Source organism: Protopterus annectens, chromosome 8.part0 (genome assembly GCF_019279795.1).
Source record: "Protopterus annectens isolate FY-2018-M chromosome 8.part0, PAN1.0, whole genome shotgun sequence".
Classification (NCBI taxonomy): Eukaryota; Metazoa; Chordata; order Ceratodontiformes; family Protopteridae; genus Protopterus; species Protopterus annectens.
In genome coordinates, this window is record NC_056741.1 from 1,326,055,153 (window position 1) to 1,326,082,054 (window position 26,902).

Here is a 26,902-nt window from a genome sequence, read left to right on the forward strand (position 1 = left end):
GGAATTTTGTGACTTTATTTATTTGCAGTTTGTTTTCCAGGATAGTCCATTGGGCTACAAGGAGCCCATTGTCAATGGAGTCTTGGGTAGAAAAGCTCCAGAGAAATACAATTACATAGTACAGAAAGAACACAAATCCATAATATACATTTCAATTAAATGTTAAATACATATTTTGTATAGTACAAACCCATATTGCACAATTCAAAGATGTTACATAATGCAGAAATAAAAAAAGATTTTCATTAGGAAAATTACATCAGGTTAATTCAGTAAGTAGTATTTTTTTTTTTTTTTTTTTTAGGGAAATACAATGAGGTAATGTTTTAGTCATTGGTCAAATATATCCCAAGGGATGTAAAACTTTTGGAGGTAGTGACAGGCAACAACGTTTGGAAAGTTAGGAAGAAAGTCTGGTAGAATTAGGTTGGACTTTGAGGTTCTGTCCTAGTTACTTCCCACAGTCAACCAAAGCATCCAATTTCCTGATAAGCAATGCTCAGCTAATTAGTCAAGTATGACTGATGATACACACAAAGCATCAGTGTGCAAGATGTCCCCACAAAACTATTCTCCCATTTCTTTTACTTCTGCCATCTTTGCAGCACCTTCACAGAAAATAATATGAGAAAATGCATTTATGAATACTGAGTAAACACAGATCAAAGTATCTCTAGAAATATGTCCAGTAGAATACACAATGTGAAATGCATTATTGGTCCTCACACAGATGGCTCTTCCTTTGCAAAGATGTTTAACATCAAGTGAACTCCCTTACACCAGTTTTACATATCAAATGATTTTGCATACTTCTTAACATTGACTAGGCCAGTAACCCAAGACATGCCCCCTCCACTTCCTATGACTAATGATTTTTACATATTCCCAGATGTTCTGAATTATTTTGATGACGGTATCTGTAATATTTACAAGTAAATATAATGCAGTGACAACTGCCACTGTTCCCAACCATCTGCATACTTGTCCACCTCTATAAATGTTAGGCACTCAAGCTTGTCTGGGTTTATAAAGTGCTAGCCAAACTTCTTTAACTTACTTGGAAAGAAGAAAACAGTCTGCAATTACTGCTGACACTTTTTGTGAATCTGGCATCTGGAAGTTTTATGTAATGCTGTGTAACTGAACTGTATAAGAGAAACCCATTATGGACATGTTATGGTGGTGTGAGCTGCACTACTTTGACTAATGCGTCACTGTGGAATTATGTAATTCGCTGAACTCTAGGCAATAATGGGAAATTTCCTTCCTGACGTGCAACAATATCAAAATTGATACTGAACTAAGAGGTACATGGTACCAAACTACTAACTACATGGAGGATGTGAAAAGCTATGCCCCCACCCCGAAAAAAAATTCTTCATGATTTTTGCAAATGTCAAAGCTAGACTGGCTACTTTTAATCAAAAATAGCATTTGCAAATATGTCTACTGCTCTGCCTCTAGACCCCACTGCTGTGACAGTGATGTCTTTGTGGCACCCTAAGTAGCCATTACAAATTTTTACTTTGTTTTAACCCAAAATGCCCTGATGGGGTAGTCAAAGTAATGTTATTTTGTTTTTGGTTGACCTTTGCCTTTGTCATGATGCACTCGGTACAGAGAGGGAGAACCCTGCTGTCCTTTGCTAGATCTATTTGCATTTACTTAGAATGGCATACTCAGCATTTACTGCCAACTATAACAATCTCTGGACAGACTGCATGACACTTTCAGTCTCACACCCTTCTTTGGGTTCTGTGTCATTGAGTAAAAACACAGCACTAAGCAGTTTGCTTTTCTTTGGCAAAAATGCTTAAATTAGATTAAACATTTGGAATCATTTAGCTCTTAAAGCCATACTGCTTCTCTCAGTGGTCACAGGTTTCTTCACTTTCTTTACAAAGTTAATAAGCTGTGAATTCCCACAGGCTTAAAGAGTTTACAGCCCCAGAAGGAGGAACAGATACAGTTGCAAATTGCAGTACACACCAAAAGAATAACGAATCCTTACTGCTTTACTACTCAAATGGATGTGAAATAAAAAAACTAAGCTACAGATATCATGCTTGATTATTTTCCTTGGCAATAAGCTTTCATAAGTGTCAGGCTGAATTGATGCAAGAGAAGCAGACAAATTCTTAAAGAAAGTATCATAAAACTTCACTCAGCATCAACATGGTGAACACTGACTAAAACAAAAATGCCATCAGGCAGAAAAAATTCTAAGTCATGTTTATTAATATGTGGAAATATAGTAATTATTCTGTATGGAGAAAAAATAAATCTAGCAAAAGGAAATGTGCTTAGAGTGTAGTTGCCCTTTAAATAAATAGCTAAAAGCAAAACCAGCAATGTTTTCTGAGTTTTTACAGTAATGAGACATATACACACACAAAAATACCAGCAAGAGGTACTAAGCTGAAAAGACCACAGTTTATTAACTTTATAACATTGTTTCAAAGTTTAAAAATAAGATAAAAAAACAATGTAAATCTTGATCACTGAAGTCACTGCAGTGACACAGCTATCAGTGAGGTAGGAGAAGAAGCCGTTTCAAACTGGTTATACTAAGCACTATTATGTCGTGACCCCCCCCAATCTTAAAGATATTCTGAAATGCCTTGGAGCAACACACCTGGCACTGCTTAAGCCTCAAGAATCAAAGATTTGGGAAAAGAAATTCCCTCCAAAAAGGTAGACTTCTAAAACTTTTTTTTACCACCGTCTTTGTTCCATTTATTAGCAGATAAACCTAAAATTGTTTGGCTCATCTCTATTTGGTGGCATGATAAGAAATCCAGAAAGGAAAGACAGGTGTCAGTGCTGTTGGCTGAATATAAAAAAAAAGTCAGGACTCTTGTTTATTGGGTGTAGAGACAATATAAATGCATGCATACAAAGTTCAGTTAAACACAAATGACAGTGTAATCAATATAAAGCCAAAACTAAGCTAAAATGATCATGTCATTTAAGACAATTTCAGAGTGGAAAACAATATGAAAACTGCTCAGCTGTTACCAATGCGTCAAGACTGGAAAACAATGGAAAGCAGAAAGGTATGACCTTTTATTTTTTTAAATACTTTTATTGAATTATCATTCAAGAGACAAAAAGGAAAAGAAAACAAATATTGACATTTTTTCCATTTGCATACATTACACATCACATATCTTTTTCTTTGTAATTACCATCAGACCAGCATTACATACATTGGTGAATTCCTGCTTTCCTTTAAACCTCACTCTTCCTCCTACTGAACATTATTCTTCATATATTGTTCCCACAACTTCTATTTATTTCTATGTAATTTGCTCCTTCCCTGTTAGCAGATGGGCAGCAGATGCTACTCTAGGGAATGTGTGGTTCACACAAGCACTACCTGCACGTTGGAAAAATGTTTGCTGCAACCAGGCACTTGTTGACACTGTCTACTTCTGGCACGTCAACTTGCTGTAAGAGATATCCAGAAAAACAGATGTGGATTTTATTAAGGTGCAAGACATGAATACTTGTAGACCTGCAGACTGCTCACCATCAAAGTAGAGAAGGAAAACAACTGTCAGAAGTGTAACATCTTTTCATCTGACAGAATACAGATACATGATAACCATAGCTCTGGAAGATGAAGTGAAATGAATTTATAACATCTCTACAAGAAGCACCACCATCACAGAGCACACTGTTCATTTAAAGTTCCATTATGGAAATTAGAGGAAAGTCTCCAAGCCAAGTAGCCTTCATGTATCAATGGTGTAAACACAGTAGAGGAAAATTCTAGAATGGGGCAAGACACATGGCTAGAAAGACAGCCTCCTGTCTGGAATTGTTCTAACACACACAGAATAAATGTATGGATGGGACGGGTATTCTTCTATTAACTGAAATGTGGAAAAGCTGAGAAGAAAATGCTGACTTTAGAAATACAGTAAACTAGAGAAATGAACATGGTCTCAGTGCTTCAGCAGCAAGTGCAAAAAATTATCAGTCCATGTGTGCTTAGTGGGCTTTATTTGCCAAAGTTTCTATATTATCTTGAGTCCTCATCTACCACCAGCTTCTCTACGCAATGAAACTTAAACCCAAGCACCTAAATGCTATACTAGATAGCACTGCAAACCAAATAATTTCAGCATTTTGATTCCTAAACTAAAACTCAATTTTGCTTCTTTACCTTAATTTAGGGCTCAACACCAAGACTTCTTACCTACAAGTACCTGCTACCAATGTTGTCAAAGCTAGAGAAGTAGGCTCTGTACCTCACAATGCATTTAGGCACAAAAGTAACACCAATACAGTCGACAGCTGGTTGCAGGATTGAGAATGGGAAAGCCACTTCTCACCCCCTGGAAACCATGTTATTAACAGTGAAGAAGCATTTGTGTGTGTGCATGTGCCACACATTACAAGAGAGGCACAAATGACAGCTTTATCCTGCAGTCCTAGGTTTGATTCCTCTAGTCTCAATTTGCATACTGTGCTACTCTTGAGCATGTGACTTAAAAGGACAGTATTTTATGGTTGCCCAAAAAGAAGTATTCTGCCTAGAGAGTTTACAAAGTTAAATAATAATACAAAAATAATAAATAATAAATGTCTTGATACCGACACTGCAAAAATGAATACCCACTACTGTATTAATTTAGAAGTGGTCTTCATGCACTCAGTTGTTTAACAAACACTTAACCTCAGGATAGTGATGTTACTGTGTTCCTGCTTTATGTGACTGAAACTTCAGCTTGTAACACGTAATTCATAAGGAAATAGTTACAAAAGCAGCCAATGACTGGAAAAAATATACTTTGGGTCATGTAAGCTCACTTCAAAAATGAATCTCAATGACCGTATGCCATGTTTTAAAACAGCTGCAGCTTAATAACATTCATTTAAACTTTTTGTATTTTAGAGCTCATTCCTTTAACATTTTTAAATTTTACAATTCACTAGTATGTATGTACATGCAAATGCAGAGGCAAGGCTAAGAGCAAAAAGTTGTCAGGAGGGATAATTTGATGTGTGGAAGAAAATGAGGATAGAGGTTAATACAGCTAAAAGAATAAAGCAACATCGGTGTCATCCCAACAAAAAGGGCCAGGCTACACTAGCACTTCCCGGCAGTACAGTTTTCGAACTTTGGACTGTACTGGAACTAAAGAGATCAGCACTTTGATCAAGTCAGCTGCCGCAGAATAAACACCCTTAATTTGAAACTGTTCACTTCTTGCTATGTAGACCTCCAGAGTTATAAAATCTGAAGGCTTAACTAAACCAGGCAGACATTCGATGCCAAACTGATTGCGACAGAAGAAGGGGCTTCAGATAGGCACTAGAGATGTCTTCCATAGCTAACCTCAACATGTTTCATTCACACAATCTGAATTCCAAGTTCCTCAGCTGTTTTTTGCAAGTGGTCCATCACATTCTCTTCTGGCTCAGAGGATGCTTCAGAACTTTTGAAATTCTTTTGTTCTATATCTGTTGTTGCACTGGTCATCACATAAAACACAGTCTCATTTTCACCCTTCTCATTTGTCCGGTTCACAACTCGAATGATGGGGTCAGAGTCTGTGTCTGCAGTGTTAACCACGGCTGGCTGCAGTGATTGTCCTATTACAGAATCTACGTTTCCTGTATCAGAGTTTATACTACTGACACATGCAGGTGTACCAGCATCCTGTATTACATCTCCACACTCATCATCAGGCACTTCCTCTACAGGCTCAAGGATGATTCCCCTTAAGTTGGCTTCATCTTCTGCAAGTATCATGCATTCTACTCCCCCATGTCCATCTTGCCTTTCACGGTCCTTCATTAATTGTTCAGTTAGCTCTACACTCTCGTACCGCACTAACTGCAGCCTCATGTATCCATCACTATGCTCCTTGTATCTGTGGGGAAACAAAGGCAAATATTAGCTCATGAAAACTATGGAATCAGTAAGTACTATTTTTCACTACCTCTCTTATTATCAATTGCATTCCCCATAGTAAAACTTCCCATCATAGTAATTAAATATACTACACCTGGGCTTTACAGAAACATTATGTTTTTTTTATTTATACAGTAAAGGAACTAGGTAACTCAACCTAGCCAAATTCTGAACATGATTCAGAAATTATGCATTGTCCATCTGCTAGCATAAATCCCATTTATCTTAACTCTTCACCCCAAGTTATCCTGCACACAGGAAGAATAGAGAGGAAAAATACATTTGTGTGAGCATACTCACCATAAATATAGATGTTCAAATGGAAAGACTAATGGTGGGATATCATTCATTTTGCCTAAGAGCAGCTGCAAGCAGTCATCTGTTCATACACCCTGACCCTCACAGATCTGGACATCCCCAAAGTAGAGCTAAGTCTACTCTTCAAACTGGGAACATCAGAAAGTACAGTTGTGTACACTTACCATAAATGTAGATGTTCGAGTGTATTCACTGTTGCAGTCCTAACCAATGGGTTATCCGGCACCTGGTAGCCCTCGATCGGCCAGAATACCAAAGGTAAGTAAATATGACATCGGCTGTCATCGGTTGTAAAGGAAGTCAGGACGTCCGATACAAAAGGAAGTGGCCGACATCACTTCCTCAGTCTTTCTTGCCATAACAGTCGGAAAGCCCAGAAAACAAGGCTTAAACCAACAGCAATATTGGCAAATACCAAATTTAGTCTGTACCTTAGGAAAAGAGAAAAGGAGAGGACCAAAAAAGAGGAAAGGAAGGAGGGAGGGAAACCAGGACTGCAACAGTGAATACACTCGAACATCTACATTTACGGTAAGTGTATACAACTCTATTATGTTCATCGTGTTTCACTGTTGCAGTCCTAACCAATGGGTTGATTACCAGAACCTAGAGACAAGGGAGGAGGAACAAAGAGAATCAAGGATTGGAGATAATGCCCTGCAGAACAGCAGTGGCAAACCCAGCCCTGGCTCTACAAAACAAAGGCAAATTATAATGCTTTGTGAAAGTGTGAACAGACGACCATGTGGCAGCCTCCAAAATGTCTGTAGTAGAGACACCCCTTAAAAGGCTGCAGAAGTGGAAGCTGCTCTTGTTCAGTGGGTCCTAACCCCTTGAGGAGGAACCTTACCATGAAAAGAATATCAAAAAGTAATACAATGTGCAATCCATTTGGAAATGGTTTGCTTAGAAATAGCCTTGCCCTGAGCTCCAGGGGCAAAACTGACCAATAACTGTGCTGATTTCCGAAGGTCTTTAGTCTGTCCAGGTAAAACCTGAGCTGTCTGTGCACATCAAGAGAATGTAGAATCCTTTCACCTCTATTTTGAGGATTAGGAAAGAAGGTAGGAAGGTGTATGGACTGATTAAGGGTCAGGCTGGAAACCACCCTAGGCATAAAGGAGGGGTTGGTTCTCAGAGAGACCCTTGTCTGCATGGAAAATAAGAAAAGGCTCCAAAGCCAAAGCTTGCAGCTCCGAAACCCTCCTTGCTGAAGTTACAGCCAAGAGAAAAGCAGTCTTCCAATTAAGAAACTTTAAATCTGCAGTGGCAGTTGGCTCAAAAGGAGTAAGAGTGAGTTTCTCTAGAACAAAATTAAGATCCCAGGCTGGAGTAGGTGCCCTTCTGGGAGGTTTTAAGCTGCAAGCACCTCTGAGAAACATTTTCATCAGGAGATGAGAGAAAATGGGTTGCTCAAAAGAACAATGAGCATAAATGGCTGAAGCATGGATCTTGATAGAGGAAAAGGAAAGACCACCTTGAAGCAAATCAGCCAGGTATTCCAAGATCAGAGGAGGGGTAGGCCGAGAAGAAGATTACCCTCTAGCCTGCATCCAATGAGAGAATCTTTCCCATTTGCCACCATAGGACTTCCTAGTGCTAGGCCTCCTGGCCTCCCTCAGCACATCAACCACCTGCTGGGAAAGGGAAGAAGAAAAGGATGGAGTCATACAATGAGCCATGCTGCCAAATGGAGAGACTGAAGAAGAGGATGTAGAATGTTTCCCTCTTCCTGAACCAAAAGATCCGGTTTCAGAGGAAGATGTCAAGGAGGAAATTGGGAGAGACTGCGAAGAAGTGGATACCAATGCTGTCTGGGCCAGTCTGGAGCTATGAGAATAGTCCTTGGTCGTTCGTCCCTGATCTTCAATAACACTCTGGGAAGAAGAGGAAGAGGAGGGAAGGCATAAACTGACAGCAGAGTCCAAGGGAAGGACAGAGCATCTACTCTCCAAGCTCTGCTGTGATGTTGTCTGGCGCAAAAAAGAGGGAGAAGATGGTTGTCTGGGGTGGAGAAAAGATCCACCTGGGGAGTGGCCCAGAGTTGAATGATGCTGTAAAAGACTGCTCTGTTCAGTTGTCACTCGTGTAGATCCAGGGTCTGTCGGCTCAACCGGTCTGTCAAAACACTGAGCCTTCCTGGAAGAAACTGAGCTAGTAGATACAGGCCCAGAGATGCTATGTACCAGAGATTCATGCTTTGCCTGCACAGGGTATAGGAATAAGTCCCTCCCTGCTTGTTAATGTACCACATGACTGTGGTGTTGTCTGTTCTGACTAGCAGAGTTCCTGGAGAAAGAAGTTGCTTGAAAGCTAGTAAGGCCTGCTGAACTGCTGTCAACTCCTTCAGATTTATGTGCAAGTGCATCTGCTGGGTATTCCAACTACCCTGTATGCATCTGCCATCCAGGTGAGCTCCCCAGGCGTGGTCCGATGCGTCTATGGTAAGAACTTGAGTGGTAGAGGGTGGGCGAAAAGGCATGCCTTGGTTTTACAGACAGGCTGTTGCCCACCATAGAAATTCTGTCTGCAGACATGGAAGCAGAGGAATTATCATATCCAGGTCGTGTGTGTGTTGACACCAAAGATTCTTGAGGTACCACTGCAATTTCCTCATATGCAGTCTTGCATATGGAATCATGAGAATGCAAGAAGCCATGTATCCCAGAGCTTGCAGGGAGCTGGGACAGGCTTGCCATATCCTTGAAGTACACTGAAAGAGTTGTCTGCTTCTCCTGGGTGAGGTATATTATCTGGGCGGCTGTCTTCAGACTCGCTCCCAGGAATGTTATCTCCTTGGATGGCACCATTTTTGATTTTTCCTTGTTGAGAGTGTAACCCAGGGAAGAAAGAAGAGTCTTTACAAACTCTACTTCCTTTAACAGTTGTTCCAGAGAATTTGCTTGAATTAGACAGTCGTCCAAGTATGGATAAATCTGAATTTTCTTCTGCCTGCAAAAAGCAATGACTGGAGCCAGGCACTTTGTGAGAACTCTGGGAGCAGTAGATAAGCCAACGGGCCGTGCAGAGAATTGATAATGTTGCTTGCCCACCCTGAAACAAAGGTATTGCCTGCAACTTTCCCTGATAGGGATGTGCAGATGAGCTTCTCTGAGATCCAAAGTTACCAGCCAGGAATCCTTTTCTAACATTGGAAGCAACTGATGCAGAGTGGGCATTTTGAACTTTGGAATTACCAAAAAAGAGTTCAGAATGGAGAGAGCTAGGATAGGACACCAGGTGCCTTCTTTTTTTTTGGAACTAGAAAAAGTCTGGAATAGAACCCCTGGCCTACCTGCTGAAAGTACAGTTGTGTACACTTACCATAAATGTAGATGTTAGAGTGTATTCACTGTTGCAGTCATCACATTTGGGTTATCTGCTTGCAGGTAGCCCTCAGTCGGCCTGATTAACAAAGTCTTGGGTCCTGCGTCGGTTGCTGTCCCTACTTCCATGACATCAGGTCGTCAGGGATATAAAACATGCAGCAGACGCCATTGCATCAGTTTTTCTTGCCCCAGATGTCAGGTGCCCCCCCTAATGGGAAGCAATTAAATATAAAAATACAATGATATACTTCCAACAAAAAAGCAAATACACCAAAAGGCTTTTAAGCATAATAAAGAGAAGTAAAGCCAAAAGAAGTTAGGGGGCTGGAGGGAGGGTAACCAGGACTGCAACAGTGAATACACCCGAACATCTACATTTATGGTAAGTGTACACAACTGCGCTATGTTCGTTGTGTTTCACTGTTGCAGTCATTACATTTTGGTAGATTCCCAAAGCTATGGTTAAGAGAAGGAATTTAGGCAGCATTAGGACCAGCTATAAGGCTCTGCAAGTCTGCAGTGGCAAAGCCAGCTCTGGATTTAGCAAAAAATTGGCAAATGATAATGCTTGGTGAAATTATGTACAGAACTCCAGGTAGCAGCTTCTAGGATGTCCCTGGTAGGAACGCCTCTGAGAAAGGCTGTAGAGGTAGATGCAGCCCTGGTGGAGTGAGGTTTGATCCCCTGGGGGATAGGTTTTCCATGGTGCTTATAGCAGAAATGAATGCAATGGCCTATCCATTTAGAAATGGCTTGCTTTGAAATAGCCTGCCCCTCTGCCCCTGCAGCAAATGCCACCAGCAGTTGTTCAGATTTCCTTTGAGGTTTAGTCCTGTCCAAGTAGAATCTAAGTTGTCTGTGCACATCTAAGGATGGCAGTATCCGGTTCCCCTTTGTTCTTTGGATTGGGAAAGAAGGTTGGCAAATGAATGGACTGCTTAAGAGCCACACTGGACATGAAGGGTGGATTGGTTCTGAGGGACACCCTGTACGCATGAAAGATGATGAAAGGCTCCACTACCATAAGGGCCTGTAATTCAGATACCCTTCGAGCTGAAGTGATTGCTAAAAGGAAAGCTGTTTTCCAAGAAAGAAATTTTAAGTCTGCAGTAGCAGCTGGCTCGAAAGGAGGTAGAGTGAGTTTCTCCAAAACAAAGTTAAGGTCCCAGGCTGGGGTTGGAGCTCTCCTGGCTGGTCTCAAATTTTTGGCCCCACTGAGGAACTGCTTGAGCAGTGGATGAGAGAAGAAGGGAGGTTCTGTGTTATAATGAGCTGAAATGGCTGAGGCGTGGATTTTAATGGAGGAAAAAGACAGGCCCTTGTGAAGCATCTCAGTTAGCTATTGAAAATTTGAGGTAAATTGGGCGCTGCTGTGCTCATCCCTTGAGACTGGTTCCAGGCACAGAATCTCTTCCATTTTTCAGCATAAAATTTTCTAGTACTAGGCCTCCTTGCCTCTAAAATGATATCCATCACAGGTTTACTGAGGGATGGTAAAGTAGAGATTAGGTAATTAGCTAGGCTGCAAGGTTCAGTGTTAGATGCTGAGGGTGCAGAATCTGGTTCTCCTGCTGAGACAACAGGGAAGGAGTCTGAGGCAGGTGCCATGGGGATAACCGTGACACACTGCGCAGGAGGGGGTACCAGTGTTGGCGTGGCCAGTCTGGAACAATCAAAATCATCCTTGCTTTGTCCTGTTTGATTTTTAGTAGTACTTTGGAGAGCAGAGGCAGAGGGGGGAAGGCATAGATTGATAGGTTGTTCCAGCTGAAGGACAAAGCATCCACTTTCCAGGCTTGCTTGTGTGGAGTCCTTGTGCAAAATTTGTACAATTGGTAGTTCTGGGGAGAGGCAAACAGGTCTATATCTGGGCTCCCCCATTTGCTTGTCAACATGTTGAAAATCCTTGGTTCCAGTTTCCACTCGTGTGGGTCCATGAGGTTTCTGCTTAGTCCGTCTGCCAGTGTATTTAATTTTCCTGGCAGGAATTGAGCTTCTAGGTTCACTTGGTAGCTCAAGGCTGTGTTCCACAATGCCATGGCTAGTCTGCAGAGCATGTAAGAATGTGTACCCCCCCTGCTTGTTTATGTACCACATAACAGTGGTGTTGTCCATCTTTACCATTAGTTGTCCTGAAAGAATGTGGTCCTTGAAGGCTGTCAGAGCATTCTGTACAGCTAACATTTCTTTTTGATTGATATGCAGGTGCATTTGACTTGGGTTCCATTTGCCCTGAATGCACTTCCCTGCCAGGTGAGCCCCCCATGCATAGTCTAATGTGTATGTTGTTAGGGTATGGACGGCAGGGGGTGGTGTGAAAGATAGTCCCTTGTTTTGGTGGTAGGCCTCTGCCCATCAAAGGAAATCTAGGTGTAGGCAAGGTATGATAGGAATCATTGCTTCTAGATCCTGAGAATGTTGACACCATAGGCTTTTTAGATACCACTGTAGTTTCCTCATATGCAGTCTTGCATATGGAATTAGAAGAATGCAGGAGGCCATGAAACCCAAGGCTTGCAGATAGCAGGGTTTTTGTGGCCACTTGTTTGAAGTAGGTTGTCAAATGAATTTGCTTCTCTGGCGTGAGGTAAGCCATCTGGGAAGTTGTATTCAAGCTTACTCCCAGGAATATAATTTGTTGACAGGGTACCAGGTGTGATTTCTTTTCGTTTATGGTGTACTCCAGACAAGTTAGAAACCTTTGTACAAAGGCCAGATGATTCAAATTTCTGCCTGAATTAGACAATCGTCCAGGTATGGGTATATTTGAATATTTCTTTGCCTGCAAAATGCAATAACTGGGGCTAGGCACTTTGTGAATACCCTGGGCCCAGTAGATAAGCCAAAGGGAAGTGCAGAGAACTGACAGTGTGTGTAGCCTGCTTTGAAGCATAGGTATCTTCTGCAAGATTCCCTGATTGGGATGTGCAGGTATGCTTCTTTTAAATCTAGAGTTGCCAACCAGGCATCTTTGCCTAGCATAGGAAGCAATTGAAAAGTCAGCATCTTGAATTTTGGAATCTCCAAAAGGGTGACAGGTCCAGGATAGGACACCATGAATTGTCTTTTCTGGGTACCAGGAAAAGTCTCGAGTAGAAACCTTGTCCCTTTTCCTCTTCTGGTACCAGTTGAATAGCCCCCATGCTTAAGAGGGAAAGTATTTGTTTTTGGGCCTCTGCCCACTGATTTGGGGGTAGGTCCAGCCACCCGCTTGGTGTTGGCAACATGTGGAAGTGAAATCTGTATCCCTGGGACACTATATTTAAAACCCATTTGTTCTGGGTAATGAGTTCCCAGTTCTTTACATGAAGAGCAATCTTTCCCCCCAAAGGGGCAGTCAGTTGATAAGTGCTTGGAAATTTTAAAAGGAAGTCATTGAGACAGTTTACCATATGGGGGAGTCTTATTACTCCCAGATTTGGAAGTACAGGCCCCCCCACTGCTTAGTCCTGTGCATCTCCTGGGACTGAAACCTGGGGCTTTTGCTGTGTCTGGGTATGGCTTGTGAAGACCTGGAAGGGGCTGGAAAGGACCAATTCTTAGAGGGACAGTGCCTACTAAATCTAGGAGGTTGAAGTTAAGAAATCTTTAACAGTTTGCATAGATTTAGCTTTATCTTCCATCTTTTTAAGAACAGGCGGTCCTGATTTAAGGGAGCATCCAACAATTTAGCTTTAACATGATCAGGCAAAGATTGCTCCTTAAGCCAAGCATGCCTTCCGAGCACAGACCCAGTAACAGCAGCCCTGCAAGAGGCCTCTAATGAATCACAACCACATTGCAAAGTATGTTTTCCAACCTGTTCAGCAGAATGCATTAAATCCTGTAATTCTTTATTTTCCACATGGTCAGGAATCAACATAATTTTCTGTTTAAGCAATCCAATAACATGTTGCTGATACTTTAACATATGAAACTGGCAGTTTAAAGCCCTAATGGCCACGGTTGCAGAAGTGTAAACCTACTTACCCCATCTATCCAACACCCTGGAGTCTCTATCAGAAGGGGTAGGATGTTTAGCAGTAGAAGCTTTAATGCACTTGGGCCCCTGTGAAATAGTCTCTGGATCCGCAATAGGATTTTTAAAAAGGAACTTGTGTGACTCAGGGACCCTGTAGTGTCTGTCAGGTTTTTTGGGAGCAGGAGGCAAGGAATCAGGGGCCAAACTAGATTCCAAAAAAGCATCATCAACAATGTCTAGTACAGGAGGAATAGTTAAAGGCCTATGCTGAGGTAGGAATAAGAAATCCCTAAGCCTCTTTTTTGAATCAGAAAAATCCTGGCTTTCCCAGCAGAAATGCTCCCTTAAAGTATGCAAGGTTTCCCCAAAAGAAAAATCCTCTGGAGGGGAAGCAGAGGGAATGGAGTCCTTTGCATCAGAATCCTCATAAGTAGATAAGGGCAAATCCAGATCATCAGAAGAATCAGTCCTAGGCCTCTTAGAAGGGGGTGGGGGTTGGCTACCCCTGATTAGAGTTATTAGGTCTTCAGCCATTCTTATCATTTGTTTTTTACGCATAGAGGCCTGAGCATGTGGCCTGGGCGTCGTTTCTTTAGGCATAGTTCGAGATTTAGGCCTAAGTGAAGAAGGAGGCATCGGTTTAATATGCAAGTCCATAGGCCTGAATACACCCTCAGAAGCTGGTGCCTGCACAGCGGCTCCGGACCCATCCAAGGTAGAGACATCTGCGGGTTCTATAGTTGAAGCATCTCGTGACATACAGGACTCTAAATGGGTCTCAGTAGAGTCCTGCGAATCAGAACTAGCAGGTATCAAGGGGCTGCGAAAGCACCTCACTGAATACCGGCGAACTGGCAACTGGCTTAGGAGAAGCGTCGTCGGCAGTTTTGGACCTCGGCGGCCTGTCTCTGTCTATATCTTTGCGTTTTTTCAGAATCCCGGTAGTCGGGTGGCTAACAGATGACATTTCTGGATAATTAAACCAAGAACCAAAATATTTAGAGGCGAAAATATACAGACTGATAGTGCGCTGATTAAATAAAGCACAAAACCGACAGCAAGGTATGTCATGGTCAGAGCCTAGGCAAGGAATACAGTACGAATTAAAAACTTTATGAGGTATTTGCTTTCCACAAGTAATGCAATTATTAACTTTTACTGACATCGGTAAGGAGCAAGAAAAAGTTTCCCCAACAGGGTACTTAGCTTTAAGAAGACTTCGGTTCTGAAACTCAAAAACACAAATTTCAGGAGTCGGCCGAATGGCACTTGCGAACTGCTTCTGCTTTGGGCACCGCATGGCAAGAAAGACTGATTTAATGGCTTCAGTTGCATGTTTTATACGCCTGACATCATGGAAGAAGGGACAACCGACACAGGACCCAAGACTTTGTTAATCAGGCCAACTGAGGGCTACCTGCAAGCAGATAACCCAAATGTAATGACTGCAACAGTGAAACATGAAGAACATCAGGAACTGATTCTATTGTTCCCAGATGTAACAGAGACAAAATTTGTTTTTCTACTTCGGCCCTTTGGTTTGGAGGAGTGTCCGGAAACCCTTTGGGTACTGGTAAGGTGTGGAAAGAAAACCTGTGACCTAGGGATACAGTTCTGAGTACCCATTTGTCATCTGTGATAGTGGCCCAGACATTTGCAAAAACGGCCAACCTTCCCCCTAAAGGACTCTCTGGAGAAGCAAGAACAGGCAGAAGTTGGACAGAGTCATTGAGAATGTTTGGATTGAGATGCAGGCTTAGAACTTCCTGCCTTGGAAGTGGAAGCCTGCCAACGCTTAGACCTTTGAGGGGTAGCCGACTGCCCCCTAGAAGATTTGTAACCTCTAGTCCTAGAACGGTTCTGTCTGCTGGTATCAGGAAACGTCCAACTCTTAAAAGGGTAATTCCTGCTAAAGCGAGGAAGTTGAACCTGCAGAAAGTCCTTAACTGTTTGCATAGACTTGGCCTTATCCTCCATCTTCTTGAGCATTTCCTCTGCTTTGCTGCCAAAAAGACTGTTCCTATGCAAAGGTACGTCTAAAAGCTTAGCCTTGACAGGATCTGGAAGGGGCTGTTCCCAGAGCCAAGCATGCCTTCTAATAACAGATCCATTAACTGTAGCCCTGCAGGAGGCTTCTAGAATGTCAAAACCACAATGTAATGAATGTTTATTGACAAGACTGGCAGAATTCAGCAAGTCGCGGCAGAGGCCGTCGGTATGAGCTTGCTGTCCAAATGAAGAACAGAGGCCTCTGACACCAGAGTCAGCTTAGTGGTTCCGGATCCAGCTGAAGAGGTGACAGGCGGAAGGTCAGAAGACGAAATGAAAGCTGGAGGCCTGGGGGACCCTGAAATGGTCTCAACTGAGGCCTGCGGTTGAAAATCCGCAGGTTGCAGGGGCTGCAAAGGCACCTCACTGGTTACCGCAGGACTGATGACCAACTTAACATCATCCGAGGACTTGACCTTCTGAAGCCTGCAGCGGTCCTTATTCTTACACTTTTTAGGGATATCCGAAGCCTGAAAAACAGCAGACGCCATATCAACAAACTTAGGCCAAACTCCAAAATGTTTAGCTAAAAGCTTAGCCAAATTGACGAATAGTATGTGGATTAAAGGAAGCACAGAGATCACAACTAGAAACGTCGTGGTCAAGGCCTAAACAAATAATACAATAGGAATGAAAATCTCTACGGGGAATCTATTTTCCACAGGTACGACAATTATTAACCTTTTCTGACATTCGTTAAGGCAAGAAATGAGGATCCCCAATGGGGAACTTAGCTGTAGCTGCCTTCAACTTTGTAGTCGGAAACGAAAAAGGTAAACTGCCAAATGGCACTGGTGCAAAAAATGCTTTTGTGTCGGGCTCCACTGCAAGGAACACTGAGGAAGTGACGTCAGCTGCCTCCTTTTGTATCGGACGTCCTTTACAACCAATGTCATATTTATTTACTTACCTTTGGTATTCTGGCTGATCAAGGGCTACCGGGAGCCGGATAACCCATTGGTTAGAACTGCAACAGTGAAACACAATGAACATCAACACTTAAGAAGGAAGAGCAGCCAGTACCATCTGTGCTTTTTTAGGGTATCGCTAACAAGTGTGCATGTCAAGTAGGACAGGAGAACCTGGGTTTGATTAAGTTAAACGAACCCCTCATCACAATGTGAGGCACCAGAAAATGTAAAAGAGCAGCATTCTGTCAGTGAAGATTTCTGTCCTCTGACATGCAGCAGGAGTGCAGGCAGGAGACTTGGTGGGTAGGTAGAAAGCAGACCACAATAAAACAGAGATCCTGCTATTCAAACACATACATGTGAGTATGCACTCATAGATATACAGATCTCTGATGTAGCTTTGCTTATTATGCTTGCCAATGAGTACTAAAGCAGTGGGCAACCTACAGACAGTCAGGCCGGAGACTTGGAAAAGAGGAACCAACATGCACTGCAGAACTACTGTGGCAAATATTACCCTACTTCTGGATTTTACATCTGGCTTGCAGTACTTAGAAAGTGTGATTAGCTGCCACACAGGTAACTGATTATCAAACATGCCTTTAAAAAAAGGCATCAGTAGAGCCTGCTGCCCTGGTACTCTGGTTTGACTAGTGCAAGTGACTTGTAGCAGGAAGGTGCAACTTGAAAGCTTATATTCCTTTTCAGAATACCAGTAAAAGTTACACCTGCCACATTTACAGATGGCTATCACCCTTCTCAATTTGCTATCTTTATAGCTTTATAATGAGTTGATTTTATTAATTTCACAGCAAAAGATATTTCCCATTTGAAAAGAAATAATCTATAAACTCAACTTTCTGTTGAACAGTCCTTTAAGTCTGAAGTAAAAAATAATGGGTTCCTTCTACATTTTGTTTGCAAACTACATTTCCAGATTTCTGCTAATATATATAACAAACTAGCTGGGTGCAGAACATAATAGACTAATTCAATTATATATAAACATCCTTTATTTTTTACTGTATTCATTTATTAACCAGGAAAATCATTAGACACAAGTCTGTCTTCTGAGGTAACCTGGGAGCACTGCCTGATTAACAGACTTGCACAGAATCACACAGTAGGCAAACAGTGGCTGAGGAAATCAAACCCTGGAGTACATGAAGTTTTTTAGCAGCTGATAGCCTTACGTCTGTGCCAAGTGACAGAACACCTTTATGCTGGCAACCAACTACACTTCTGGATTTCTGCTACCATTACATACCCAGGCTACGCCTACAAGTGGTCTACTGAGATCAGTGCACTACCTTGATAAACAAATATAAATAATACATTTAAAAGTCTGTCTGGCTGTAAAGCTTAATGGCCCAATTCAGTCATACACAAGCAGTACCCTTAACACCTGCATGCGAGTTTCAGGAGATACTTAATTTTAGCAAGCAATGTTATATTACATAGTATTTGCCAATAATTCCATTAGTAAGGAAACAATCACCCCTTTCTTCTATAAAGGTAAATAGGAGCAATGGGGTTAAGGCAGTGCTAGTCCTCTAAGTAGCAACTAATGGCATATACTATATAATGAACTTTATACCTTGCATAACATGCAGATGCACAAATCTGTTACAGTAATCCATTGCCCACTACACATAAGGTCTTACCACAATAGCCATAACAGAACACAACATGATTTGCTATTCATTTAAACACGGTTTGTTTGATTACTGGCCTGCCATGTTTTCTTGCCATAAAGGATACAAACTGCAATTCACTCTGCCTCAGGTCCTAAATTCACTAAATGTAATGTAACAGATGCCTGTATGTCTAGGAGAGCAGGTATCATTCCTTCTTGTACTGATAAGTAAAACAGTGGCAGCTGAGCAGTATGACTCAAGCTAGCTCTTGCACATATTAGTCACGTAAGCATGATTGGTTCAACATGCCAACAATTTAGTAAGTAAGACTGTATAAGGACTTCTATACACAAAGGCCTACAGTTCTGAAATACTACTTTACTACAGTAGAGGTCACCAACAATAAAGTCTTCCAAGGCAAGTACTTTAGAGCTGATGCGTTACCTGGATTAAAGGAAGGCGTAAAACTTTTGTATTACAAAATGCAGTTCCCAAGGTGAGGAGGGCAATGGTCTCTGTGCAGGTCTTAAGTATTCTTTCAAAAACTGCTTGACTGCAGGGATGGAGGTCAATGGAGGGCTTGTACGAAAGAAACTCACTTGTCATGAGTGGGTGTAGCTCAGCTGTGCACAATCTGCTTGACAATTACATCTGCCTGCCATAGATAATACATGCCCACTTAACTTCTTGTCTCTGCTAGCAGTGAACTGTGGCACAGAAAAAGAATTTGATGTTCAGGATTCGTATCACTGTTACTGCAAATAACATCCTTAGTCACTACCTGCTCAATACAAACTTGGGAGATGTTGGAAATCAATCAACGTCACACCACAAAGTATTAACACTGGTTTATTTAAAGTTTGCTATTCTATCAGCATTTTATACAGGGAATGTGGCAAGTTCATTTGTCTTGGTCTCGCTCAGAAAAGTACAACTATGTAAGAAATTACCATAAGAGCAGATAGCAGATGTCTGAGTTGATGATTGTTGCAGGAGTCCTAATTAGTAGGGTTTTCACTGCAGATTGCCTAGGCATCCAGCCAGAGTTCCAGAACCATGAAACATTCCCCATTCCATATGGGACATCAGGACACTTCCAGTATAAAACGGACATCTCATGAAATAGTAGAAACAATACAGCAAAATAATGTTTTGTAGGAGTGAGGTTAATGCTGAACTGACAATAACTGTATAACAATGTATGTGATGTATAATCAATTATGTAATGTTGGATTGATGACAATTGCATAAAATAATATGCAATATTTAACTGTGAACATGCTAATATGGTTTGTTTTCTTTTATATAAATGGATGTTTGCCTGCGTCTTAAGTGAAAATTCAACAAAGGTGTTAAAAATGGACATCTGCATGTGTTATATTAAAGCCTTCTTGACCAGTGAACCAGACTATGACCAAACAAATTTATGCATAAAAGCCAATGGAAACAACAGGGAATTACAGGACACTCTAGTTCACTAAAGTAAGGGGAATGGTGAGAAATAAGTTCTCCCCGAATCTAACTCGGGCCTTAGAAGGCTCAAGTCCTTGAAAAGGAAAGTCTAAGAAGAGGGTACTCCACTCCAGTCCAGGATGCACAATACTAAAAGAAAGAGCAAGGGTGGAGAGAGGGAGATTGTCTTACAACAATGACCTACTCTAACATCCACTATTACTAAGGAAGTTCTTACACAACTGTACAATGATCTTCTTTTCAATCACTGCTGCAGCAGTCTTAACTACTGGAACAATTCCCAGAAATCTAGCATGAAAGACAGAATTGCTGGAAAAGAGTAGTTTGGCTGTAGCACACCTGTATGAGGGCTGCAGCAAACCCACAGCCAGCCTTAGAAGCAATGTCTAGTCTGCAGTGCTTTGTAAAGGTGAGCATGAAGGCCCAAGCAGCTGCTTCCAAAATAGACCGGGTGCTGTCTACCTTAAAGTAAGTAATAGTTGTGGTTGTGTCTGTATACTATGAACTTTAACAGAACCTACCAGATTTTTACCTTGATCCAAGTAGCACAAAAGAATGCAATGTGCTTGCACTTGGATACTGTTTATTTTGATACGGATTGTCTCATCTTTTTTATAATAAATGAAATAAACAACTTCCTGGACACTGGATCTTACGGTCCCTGGTTCTGTGCAAGTATCTTCGCTGTCTGTGTATAACCACAGAATGCAGAATTCTTACTCCCTTGTTTTGTGCGCTGGAAAAAATGGCAGGTTGCTGGATAGCTTGGTTCAGTGAGAATTCTGACACTATCTTATGCGTAAAAGAGGGATTTGTCCCTGCGGGCTACTAAGAATGGGTACCTATATAACAGTGCTTATGAGTTCTGACATTCTCCTAGCAAAAGTGATAACTACCAGCAAAATCATTTTCCAAATCAGAAACGTATAGGGGCTGTGACTAAAGGTTCAAAACATGCTTGTGTTAGCTTTTCAAGGACATAATTCAGATCCCAGGAAGAAGCAAATATCCGTTGCCTATAGGTACTTACTAGGCTATTGGTCTGTGAGGATCTTCAGAAGCCGATCTTCAGAAGTCTAGCCATATAGTCTAATTACATTTTTTGCTCTTATATTTTAAGCACTAATAACGCAGAGACAGGAAGAACATTTACATGTACAAGTGGGACAGTGCACTCCACTATTCAGAAATTGTTTGACAGGCAGAAGACTTTCCAAGGGAGAATCCAAAGGCAGGCAGGTTGAGATGACCAAGCCTGCATTAAACAGCTCACTAAGGTACTGAAGAATCATGTGCACTGATGCAGTTCAACATAGAAAAGCCCTTCCAAACATCTATGTAGGCTTTTCTAGTATCTGGTTTTCCGGCATCTTTTGTTGTACACAACAGATCCTCTTGGTACTGGAGTCTGAACAGTGGTAGGATTAGACAATTCAGGCTGTGAACTGCAGTGCTTTCAGGCTGGGGTGTAGAGACCCCCCCTCTCTTGAGTTAGGAGGCCCATCAACGGCAACAGTGCATAACTTTCCACTGCACATTTCCACAAAGGAGGAGAATCAGTGGAGCTAGACTAGAGGGATGATATCATCTTTGGCCTTTCACATCTTACCTTCTGAATCAGCCTGGAGAACAGGGATACCAAGGAAAATACTTACAAAAAGAGACCTGCTCAGTTGATGGAAAAGGCAGCCACTATCCAAGGCTCCTTTGCAGGGTGCCCTTCAATGGAAATTTTTAAAGTGTCTGTTGTTTGGGATGCAAACAGGTCTATTTATGGAACAAACCCACCTGTACACTAGCTGAAGAAAGATTTCCCCGTGTAATATCCATTTGTTCAGGTCTGCCTTCAACTTGGTTTCCTGGCTCACCTTTGTTTTGATGTGATAGGATGAAGAACGCACTTACAACAATCAGCGACTACAAAGATAATTCCCAGGCAGTCACTGCCAGCCTGCAATGGGTATAAGAATATGCCCCTTCCTATTTGTTGCTAAATCATTGCCCATGACTAACAGGATAATCTCCTCCACAATGGCTTGAAAGCTTTTACAGCCTGAATTAATGCAGTCACCTCTTTCACACTTACATGTTTCTTCCTTTGGGCTTCATTCCAATGTCCTTACTCTTTTTTTTAATCATTTTTATTGAATTATCACTTATGACACAGGCAGTCATACATTTATAAAAATGAAAACAAACCATATAGACATATTGTCAGTTACAAACAATACACATCAAATATAATATTCTGCACAGTCATTGTCAATCTAGTATTATATAGCTCACTCAGTTTCTGCCTTCCTTTAAACCTCATTACAATCCACATTTTTCCTGTGTAATTTGCTCCCACCCTTTTCTAAAGATCCCACCTTCAATTCGTTTATGTTCATTATTATATTCATTGCTTCAAAGTCTAAACCAACCATATTTGATTTCCATTTTTAGTAATTCCTTTTTTGGCAGCCACCAGAATTAGACCCAGCAAGGCGTTACTATGTCTAGGCAATTCTGATCCTGTATCCCAGCTCAAAAAAAAAAAAAATTAGTTAGTTACAACAATTTGCTCACCCAGTATTTCTGACAGAGTAGCCTGTAGGGAATTTTTAAAGACTATAAAAATCAAACAATAGTGACCAGTGTGTAAATGCTCTCAAGACTTGAAAAAATAAACAGGAAAGCAAAAAGCAAGTACAGGAGCGCTCCAAGGCTGAACAAATGAATCCACATAAATGTAATGCCAAATTACTGGTAGGCAGCAAACACAACATATACATCTTCAAAGTTTATTAATTAGAACAAATAGGTTAGCACTTTCACCCTCATGGGCTTCTTCAGACCTTAAAACATATATCAAAAAAGCACCTCTTATATACTGAAGCAACTTATGACATCACTTCCTATTATTAATACAAACTGTGAACATTCAATATTATTAAAAACATAAAACTATTAAAAAAAACTCATTTATAAATAACATATATAAATTAATAAGTAATGACCAATTCATAAAACTTTTATTTAATAATTAACCTTCTATTCCTTAAAACTGGTTTGATCGAAACTTTGTCATTAAGCCCAGGTTTCTGATCTGCCCTGAGCCTAATGATCCACTGAATTTCATTTCTCTCAGTACAGTTCCCCACATCTCCTCCCCTGTTACTTGGTTTATTGATGTAAATAATCTGAAACTTAAAACTGTGTTGAGTACTAGCAGCCAAAATATGTTTGGATAAAGCATTGGTAGTGGACTGTATACGTATATTATATGTATGTTCTCTCATCCTCTCACGTAAACGCCTGTCTGTTTTGCCTACATAAAATGATGTGCAGGCTGTACCCCGAGCTAAAGAAACAACATGTTGTGTATTGCAGGTAGCTGCTGATCTAAATTCAAAGTGCTTGTGCGTCACAGGGTGTACGAAGTGGGGATCAGTACATATGAAATCACAAAAATTACAGTTATTACATGGTCTCGTACCCTCTACATTAAAATCATTAGATACCTGTGTCTGGTCCTTGGGATAACATAACATCCTCTGTTAGTTAATTCTATTCCTATATAAAAAGCGGGGTTCCACTCTAACTATATCTCTTAACTGCGGATCCACCAACAATATTCCCCAATTCCTTTCAGAAATGTCCCTCACTTTAAGTCCTGTGTATAACTCACAGATAACCCCTGCTCAAGGAATTCTGTAGTTATCACCTGTAATGGATACTGCACTGCTTGTACTTCCTCTGTCAGAGAAATATGGACTTGCACTACTGTCCCTCAGTGAGTGCACTCCTTCAAAGCCTGTATTAACTTCAGAAGGGCTATAAGATCTACATATTAATATTTCCTTTAAATCAGATAACTCATTTTCAAACCCTATATCAGATGGATTCAAACGTGAGGCTCGAATGGCTTGTCCCCTTACTATATTTCTAAAGACAAAATGGGGGTGCATACTCTCTCTATGCAGGACCATATTCTTGTAACGGGCTTTCCTATATAACCCTGTATTTAGTAGGCCATTAGGTAACCTTTCTATATAAACATCGCAAAAGGCTATCCAGTCATCTGAAAATTCTAACATAAAATTAAAAAATTATGTTAGAGAGTTCACCTCATCAAAAAAAATTAACTCAGCATCTGTCCCTTTCCACAAAAGGAACAGATCATCCACAAATCTGGTATAAAAAATAACGTACATCTGAAAACTATCAAGGGGGAATAACTTTTTCTTCTCCCAATTAGCCATTACCTGGTTGGCATAGCTATTGGCACACGAAGTGCAAATTACTACGCCATCCCTCTGTATATATGCTGTATCCTTGAACAAAAAAACATTATTCTCCATGACTGCCTCTAACAATGTACAGAGTAAGTCAATGTGAGTTGAAACATGATCTGTATTACCCCTCAAGCACCTCTGGATACTTTCTATACCTTCCTGATTAGGTATAACGGTAAATAATGATTGTACATCTAAGGTTACTAACTTAAAGCCAAGGTCTTCCCCAAGGGTAGAGATCTTGCCATATAAATCCAACAAAAATTGTTTAGTGTCTCTCAAAATATACCAAAATTTCTCCACTACTGGTCTTCTCAAAGTATAAGGAAAGTGGTTCGGTAGCCCATCCTCTCCCTGCTACTACTGGTCTCACACGTGGGTTTAAGGGGTACTTATGGACCTTGGGCAATCCCTGAATAACAGCGATTAGTGGATTAACTGCTACAAAAAATTGAAACAAATCTAAATTAATTATCTCGCTTTTTAAAAGATCTTCCAAAGTTTGAAATATACCCCTAACAAGAAACTGTATATCTTCCATCCTTATGATGGAATAAAATCTCTCATCACTCAGCATCACACCCATACTTTCCTGATATTTACTCTTATCCATCACAACTATTGGGTCCCTTTATCTGCTGGTCTAATTACTATTGTGGGTCATGTCAATTTGTGAGCAAACTCAAACAATTTACTAGTGCCAACACAAGTAGGGTGTATGATCTTAAGGTTTTTGGTAATTGTGCTAGCAGCTGGATAGTATATTTGGCCACATGTAGGTGTTCTGCCTTTTATGTAGGTCAAACGTCTCGTTCATTAAGAATAAGGATGTCGGAACATAGAAGTGATGTCCGTACTAAAAGGGAGACGAATGCCCTATATAGACATGCTATCAAACACCCTAATGCTGAATTTAAATTCATGGTAATAGACAGAATCATTGGTGATGGGAGTAACCAGCAAGGTTGGCACACTATTCTTAATCATAAAGAAAAGTATTGCATCATCAATTTAGGAGCATTATTTTCTCCGGGACTCAATGACCACTTATGAAAGATACCACAGATCACTGCTTTTATTTTTATATATTTTTATATATTCTATATACATATTCATTATGTTTTGTATATATAGAGTATGTCCATCTGTTTATATATACAAAACAATTTTGCATATTTTATTTTTACATCTATATGTATTCTAGATATATATTTTTGATTTATAATATTGTCTCATTAATATTTATGTATTTGTAGCATTTGGGTAGGACTATGTTTGCCATTGGTTGGGGGAGTGTATATATTGTCATGTCATGTAATTATTGTAAAATGCTTTTTCACTGAAGAAGGCTGGTTAGTTGAAACTGGTCTGAATAAAGCATACATGCTATAATTATTTTCTAAAGTGCTTGGTGTACTCTATGCTGACCACTGGTGTTTGTATTATGATATAAAAATGAGACCACAATAAATCATTTCAAAACTTTTCCCACCTTTAATGTAATGTTTATATAACCTGTACAATTCAATTGAAAAACAAATCTGTTAGGGGGAAAAAATATAAAAAAAATAAAAAATGTACAATAAGCTGGTTGCATAAGTGTGCACACACCCTTAACTAATACTTCGTTGAAGCACCTTTTGACTTAATTGCAGCATTCAGTCTTCTTGAGTACACACTTACCATCATTTTAAGTGACTCTAATTAACCCCAAATAAAGTTCAGCTGTCTTAGAAGGATTTTCCAGACATTTACTCAATTGCTTGCTACAACAAATGCCATGGTTCACAGAGAGCTTAAAAGCATCAAAGGGATCTCATTGTTGAAAGGTATCAGTCAGGAGAAGGGTACAAAAATCTCCACAGCATTGGATATACCATGGAACACAGTGAAGACAGTCATCAAAAAGTGGAGAAAATATGGGACAACAGGGACGTTGCAAAGAACTGGACGTCCCTCCAAAATTGATGAAAATACAAGACGAAAACTGGTCAGGGAGGCTGCCAAGAGACCTACAGTAACAATGAAGGAGCTGTAGGAATTTCTAGCAAGTACTGGATGTGTACTACATGTGACAATCTCCCGTATTCTCCATATGTCTGGGCTATGGGGTAGGGTTGCTATGGGGTAGGGTTGCAAGACGGAAGCCTTTTCTTACACAGAAAAACATCCAGGCCCAGCTAAAGTTTGAAAAACAATACATCAAGTCTCCCAAAAGCATGTGGGGAAAATGTGTTATAGTCTGATGAGACCAAGGTTGAACTTTTTGGCCACAATTCCAAAAGGTACATTTGGCACAAAAACAAGACTTCACATCACCAAAAGAACAACATCCTCACGGTGACGCATAGCAGTGGCAGTATCATGCTTTGGGTTGCTTTTCTTCAGCTGGAACTGGGGCTTTAGTCAAGATGGAGGTAATTATGAACAGTTCCAAATACCAGCCCCTTTTGGCCCAAAACCTTCAGGCATCTGCTAAAAAGCTGAAGATGAAGAGGAATTTCACCTTTCAACATTACAATGACCCCAAGCATACATCCAAATCAAGAAAAGAATGGCTTCACCAGAAGAAAATTTAAGTTTTGGATTGGCCCAGCCAGAGCCCTGATCTAAATCCAATAGAAAATTTAGGGTCTATATTAGAACATCAAAATTTCAAAACTTCAAATGTTCTAATATCGAACCCTATTCAGCGAAAGCTGAAAACATCGAACATACAGAACAACAAATTTTTTTCCTAGGGAAAAAATTTGCTGTTCCAAAACACATACACAACACAAGCACACCAAACAAACAGTAATTCACACACATACACCTAAAATCTTACACCTAACCCTACACTAAACTATACACACACCACTAACTATCCACTTACCTTAACCCAAACCCTAACCCTAAGGTCAGTCACTATCGCACACTCACCTCACCCGCACCCTAACTCACCTACCCCGCCCTAACCCTCACGTCCACACACTCGCACACTTACCTGACCCGTGCCCTAACCCTAACTCACCTAACCCG

The 26,902-nt window shown here is 40.7% G+C and overlaps 1 protein-coding gene across 1 annotated transcript in view; it reads right to left on the bottom strand.

Moving 5' to 3' along the window:
• Positions 1–2,414: 2,414 nt before the first annotated feature.
• The window catches only part of LOC122809396 (histone H4 transcription factor), a 698,230-nt gene continuing 673,742 nt past the window's right edge, over positions 2,415–26,902 (bottom strand). The window contains exon 10 of the mRNA XM_044080864.1: positions 2,415–5,885. Within this exon, the coding sequence (XP_043936799.1) occupies positions 5,363–5,885 (523 nt within the window). The 3' untranslated portion in view covers positions 2,415–5,362. The remainder of the gene's footprint in view (positions 5,886–26,902) is intronic.